Raw genomic sequence first — 6,500 nt, 5'->3', positions numbered from 1 at the left:
ATTTTCTTTGTTTTACTTAGTTCTTTTCCTTAGACATGTGACTTTTAAGTTGAGATATGAAATATTTGATAAATTGTGAGGAGTCCTCTCTATCGATTGGGCTTTAAGTTTCTTTATTAATGGTTAAGTTTTCAATACTTATACAGACAAATATACTAGAAAAGCTGCTACTGTGAGAGCGAGACTATTTCTCTCTCATTTCATCCTCTTAATCCTTAGATTCTCTGTTTTAGTGTCACTGCTAGAATTCTGAATTGGGAACGGGGGAGATCCAGTAAAAGAGAGAATTTAATTTCGCCATGGCCAAAAGTTCCTTCAAGCTGGAGCACCACCTTGAGAGAAGGCAGGCTGAAGCTGCTCGTATCAGGGAAAACTATCCAGACAGAATTCCGGTTATTGTAGAGAAGGCAGAGAGAAGTGACATACCAGACATTGACAAGAAGAAGTATTTGGTTCTGGCTGACCTGACTGTTGGGCAGTTTGTTTATGTGGTTCGAAAGAGAATAAAGCTCAGTGCTGAGAAGGCCATATTTATATTTGTAAAAAACATTTTGCCACCTACTGCTGCCATGATGTCTGCTTTTTATGAGGAAAACAAGGATGAAGATGGTTTTCTTTACATGACTTATAGCGGGGAGAACACATTTGGATTGTTCTGAGGGAAATCAATATGGAAAATTTGAAATGTATAAATAAGGACTCGAAAAAGCAAGATGGATAAATGTACATATTATCTGTTTTAGCTCATGTTTATTTTCACCTTGCTGTGGGGATTGTGTTTCTTATGGTTCTCAACTGTTAATAACAGTTGTGTCTAGATTTCAAAAAAAAGTTTTCAATACTTATACTCACTTAAGGTGGTGTCTTTGGTGTTATACTTATATGAACTCCTTATTTCATGCTTTTTACTGAGTTAGGATAGAGACTGTATTTAGAATATTATTCTCGTTAATTAGCTATATTGATAAAGTCTAGATATAATATTTACTAGTAGAGTCTAGATATTGTTTTTCTAAGTTTATAAATGGTGGTATATACATATTGTTATTATTATAATTATAATATTTTTATTGAGAATTTTTTTAGCCCACACTCTTCCGTTTGGTAGATTGAGATGTTGGAGAGATTGACATTATATCCACTGGAATTTTATATTGAATTTAAAAATGAATAAATAAATTTTAGGTGATTGTATATTAAATAAAAAAAGCTGTTCGAGTTCAAATGACTCGATCTCTACATCTTTTTTATCTCTTGACTTATAATCTTCATAGCTGTTTCTCTTGAACATTGAACATAACAATATCTAAAATTTCATATCAATCTAGTTTCTATCAAAGATGGGTTTTTTATCAAATCAACTAAAACTATGAAAAAGAAAAGGATAGGAGCAAAAGTAAGCAAATCAACTACAACATTCAGCCAACAATTTGTATTATCAGGGATGAGAGAAACGAACCTGAGATAGTGGGCGTGAGGCAGAGAACTCGTGAGGCAGAGAAGCTCCACTTTGGAGCGTGACTTCGTGAGGCGGAGAAAGAGCTCCACTCTGGAGTGAGTCTTCGTGAGGCAGAGATGAGTTGAGAAGACTCTGTGAGGCGGAGAGACGAGACGAGAGAGAGACTTCGTGAGGCGGAGAGGGCGGAGAGACGAGACGAGAGAGAGACTTCGTGAGGGCAGAGAGGGCGGAAAGGGTGGAGAGGGTGGAGTGAGTCTTCGTGAGTGAGGGCGGAGAGGGCGGAGAGGGCGGAGTGAGTCTTCGTGAGGGCGGAGATGGAGGCTGAGAGAAATATTTCGGGTAACTTAGATTTAGGGAATTTGGCAGATGAGACTAACAAAAAAAAATTCATTTTGGCGCCTTAATTTTATTCATATGGCGCCAAAATATGTCTTCCGTGTCTTTTTAATCCCCCACCAATAATAGCACTTCTAAATATATGCTACTCTTTAATGTAATACATACTAAATATTGTTGTAGTATGGTATGTAATATTATTGGTAAATGTATATTGTGATTATATCGTTGGACTGTTCTGTGACTGTTATTAACACGTTTTAAATTTTTGGATAGGTTAGAATATAGTCGTTATGCTGTCGAAATTTCGGTAGATTTGGAAAATTTAAAAATATAAATTAATTACTTGAATTTATAATTAATAAAATTGTAACAAAAAAATAATAATAAGATTAAATTGTAGGTAATAAAAATTTGACTACAAAAAAACAATAATATCTTATTTATCTTATTAGTTAAATTATACATTGAAAAATATAATTAATTTTTTTAATTCATAAGTAATAAAATTTAACATTAACAAATAAAATTATCACTAAATATTTTTATTACGAAAACTATTATTAAAGATTAATACAATATCACATCAATTAATAAAAGAACTAATTTATTTTATAATCAATATATAATTAAACTTTAACAAATAAAATAAGTAACAAAATTAAACTATAGGTAGTAAATTTCGACTATCAAAATAATAATAATTATATATCATAAAATTAAAAGAAATCATAATACATTTGTTGACCACAATTTTGGCCAACGACGAGTAGACGTCAAAATTACAGTAAGCCTTGAATAGAATATAACGACACAAATAAATTTATAGTTGTTCAGCCCCAATTTGTTGGTAATAGCCTAATCCACTTGGAGTTGTGATATATGTAGCCTACACTTAAGATCAAATGAACTTGAGCCAACTGAGTTTCTTATGTGCAAGTAGAAAAGTACAAGGTTTCTCTCTCTAGAGAATACAAGCTTTCTCTCTCTAAGCTCTCTCAGAAAATGCCCCAAGAATGTCCCAAGTCACAGTCCTAAAGTCTCACAATTAGAGAATCTAAAAGTCTCCAAAAGACCAGATCCCCTCAAATGATACCATGAGCTCTCTATTTATAGGCTCATGGATCGTGCATGAAAATCTCTTGTTTTGACGGGGCCTTGGTTGTTTCAACCAACTTCAAGTAATAAATAATAAAAAAATTCAAATTACAACAATATAGCTATTACTTCGGGATATTTGAGAGATTCACGCGGTAGTTGCGAGCGATTTGGGTTGAAGTTATTACTAAGGTTCTATGAAGAAGTCACTGGGCAGTTAACTCCCAAGATTCAGACACATCCGGTCAGCTGCACCCTCAATTTGACATAGCAGGTTGGATGAAACCTATTTTTAAGAAGACTGGTCGGACGAAACCCATCTGTGAGATGACTGGTCTGCTGAAACCAATCCATGAGATGACTGGTCGGCTGAACTACATGTCCGGTCGGGTGAGTCCCTCTCTGAGATGACTGGTCGGCCAATCTGTGCGTTTGGTAGGGTGAGACTTCTCCCTGACTAGACGAAAATATTCTTCGATGTAGCTGGTTGGATGAAACCCCTTTCTAATGTAACAGGTCGGGTGAAACCCCTTTTTGAGGTAACTGGTCGGGTGAAACCCCCTTCTGAGGTGACCGGTCAAGTGAAACCCCTTTCTGATGTGACTGGTCTGGTGAACTACCCTTCTGATGTGTCTGGTCAGGTAAGACTCATTTCTGATGTGTCTGGTTGGGTAAGACTCCCTCCTGACCAGCAAAAATTCTTATCCGATCGGGTGAATTATTTCCTGACTAGGTAAAACCATCTTTCGACCAGTGATATCACAACTCCGTAGGTCATTTTCTAACCTTTGCACTTCCCTTGGTCAACACATTTATTGACCATTAATGTGTCGCTTGATGATCTGCTTGACGATCATGCACTGCCACCTGTCACTTCTGATTGCCAAGTCATTGAACTGAAATTTTGGGGATAACAACATTTTTTTATGCTTGTTTTTCTTTTCTTTGATGATAAGACTTTCTTTTATAACTTATTCATAAATGTCATAAAACTTAATAAATCATAAGACCAATTTTTATTTGTCTTGCTTTTCTTTGGTAGTAAGATTTTATTACCAAAGATAAAATAAAACAGCTATTATCACATAGTGATAATTTTTTTTAATTATTTGTAATCACTAAATACCTTAGACCCATTGGAGAAGCTGAGTCAGTAAGGACTCTTAAATATACCTTTCTGACTTATCCATGACTTTTTTATCCTCATGGATAGTTTGGGTACGTACTCTTAATATGAAACAATATTAATTATGATTTATTTGTGTATTGTAGATGTTGATCGAAAAGAGTTCGACGTTTTTACGAAATCATAATAGTGATGACTATTGGAATAGTCTCCAAGTCTTTGTGAATTTGGCGAAGCAACACAAAGACTGTGACAGAAATATTAGATGTCCATATCTGAAATGCCTAAATTCGAGGTTCCATCGCTCGGATATGGTAGAGGGACATATCTTTCAATGGGGTTTTCAAGAAAGTTATCAACAATGGATTTGCCATGGAGAGTTGGAAGAAGTTTTTGTCGATGAGGTAGTCGAGGATAATGGAGATGCAGATGAGATGATCGACGTCATTGACAATTTCATCTTACCGTCAAATACAGAGGAATCAGATGAGGCGAATGACAGTCGAATGGGTAAGTATTATGATGAGTTGTTCGACGAGATTGAAGCCGAGTTGTATCCGGGTTGCGATTGGATATCATCCCTTAATGTTTTGGCAAAGTTGATGCACTTAAAATTTAAGGGGAAGTGGCCAAACAATTCCTTCAATGAATTGTTGAAGTTACTAAAATTTGCATTTTCGAAAGATAATAAAATTCCTCCAACACACTATGATGCCAAAAAGAAACTCAGTAAGTTAGGGTTGGGATACCAATCAATTCATGTGTGTAAATATGATTGCTGCATATTTTACAATGAGGATGCAACTAAAGATTCATGTCTGATACGAGGGAATAGTAGATGGAAAAATGAAACGAAGAAAGGGAAAAAACTTTCGCATAAAGTAATGCGTTACTTTCCATTAGCCCCCGGATTAAAACAAACGTATAGCTCAAGGCATACAACAAAGGAGATGGTATGGCATTATACAAGGAGATTGAAAGAAGATGGGGTGATGCATCATCCTATTGATGGGGCTGCTTGGAAGGACTTTGACACCAGACATCCAAAGTTTGCAATAGATGCTAGAAATGTTCGTTTAGGTTTGGCTACCGATGGGTTTAATCCATTTGGCAACATGAGTCTATCGTACAGTATGTGGCCAGTGGTTTTGACCAATTATAATCTACTGCCATGGTTGTGCATGAAGGAGGAGTATTTCATGTTGACTCTTCTGATTCCGGGGCCAAAATCACCTGGTAAAGACATGGATATATCTCTAAGGCCATTGGTGGACGAGTTGAAGGAGTTATGGACTGACGGAGTTGAAACAAGAGATGGTAGAAAGAATGAATTGTTTAAGATGAGAGCAGCACTTTTGTGGACGATTAATGATTTTCATGCTCGCAGTAGTTTTTCTGGATGGAGTGGGCAGGGATACAAAGCTTGTCCAACATGTAATGAGGATACTTCATCCATCCGAGTGATTGGTAAAACATCTTATGTTGGTCATAGACGGTTTTTGGGAAATAATCATAAGTATAGAAAGAACAAATAATTTAACGGTCAGGTTGAGAAGAGAGATCGACCAAGACATTTTAATTGCCAACATATTTTAGAGCAAGTTAATGCTCTACCACCTCAAGATCCTGGTAAACATGACAGTTTTGGGGGTGTGAAGCGCAAACGAGGTGCAGATGAAAGTAATTGGAGGAAAAAAAGTATATTCTATGAACTTGAATATTGGAGTTCAAACCAGTTGAAACACAACCTAGATGTGCTGCATGTCGAGAAAAATGTATGTGATAGTCTCCTTGGAACATTGTTAGACAATGATAGCTCTAAGGACACTACTAATGCAACACATGATTTGAAGAAAATGGATGTAGAAAAGAGTTAGAGTTAAGTTGCTAGGTGGTTTTTGTTCCAATCTGAAGAAGAAAGTAACTGATAATGACACAAACATTATTGGGTTGAAGTCCCATGACTGTCATGTGATAATGCAATGGTTACTTATAATAGGTGTTTGAAAGTTTCTACAAGAATTCATATTAGGCACAATAATGGAATTATGAAATTTCTTCAAACAATTGTGTTCTAGGACGTTGAACGTAAAAGACATGGAGAAAGCAAAACACGATTTGATTATCATTTTATGTAAGATGGAGTTGATTTTTCTTCCAGCATTGTTCGATATAATGATCCATTTGGTATTGCATTTGCCTGGCGAATCTATATTAGAAGGCCCCATATTTATGAGGTGGATGTATCCTTTCAAAATGTACATGAAAAAATTAAAAAACTATATAGGAATAAAGCTCATCCAGAAGGGTCTATAGCAGAAGGATATGTTACGGATAAGGCTTTGACATTTTGCCCCATGTATTTCAAAGGTGTTGAAACAAAATTTAACTATCCTCATCGGAATGAAGATATTTATGTCTCACGACCACTTTCAGTGTTTCAATCTTAATGTCGTCCACTTAGTAAGAGACATCCAGTGA

At 35.8% G+C, this 6,500-nt stretch overlaps 1 protein-coding gene across 1 annotated transcript; it reads left to right on the top strand.

Annotated features, from left to right (window-relative positions):
* The first annotated feature begins 232 nt into the window (after positions 1 to 232).
* On the top strand, positions 233 to 718 carry LOC133816467 (autophagy-related protein 8C-like). The gene has a single exon (XM_062248944.1). The coding sequence runs from the start codon at positions 300 to 302 to the stop codon at positions 657 to 659; it is 360 nt and encodes a 119-aa protein (XP_062104928.1). The 5' UTR covers positions 233 to 299; the 3' UTR covers positions 660 to 718.
* Positions 719 to 6,500: the final 5,782 nt, after the last annotated feature.

Source organism: Humulus lupulus, chromosome 2 (assembly GCF_963169125.1).
Source record: "Humulus lupulus chromosome 2, drHumLupu1.1, whole genome shotgun sequence".
Classification (NCBI taxonomy): Eukaryota; Viridiplantae; Streptophyta; class Magnoliopsida; order Rosales; family Cannabaceae; genus Humulus; species Humulus lupulus.
The sequence above is the reverse complement of the archived record's forward strand: the minus strand, read 5'-3'. Positions and strand labels throughout refer to the sequence as shown.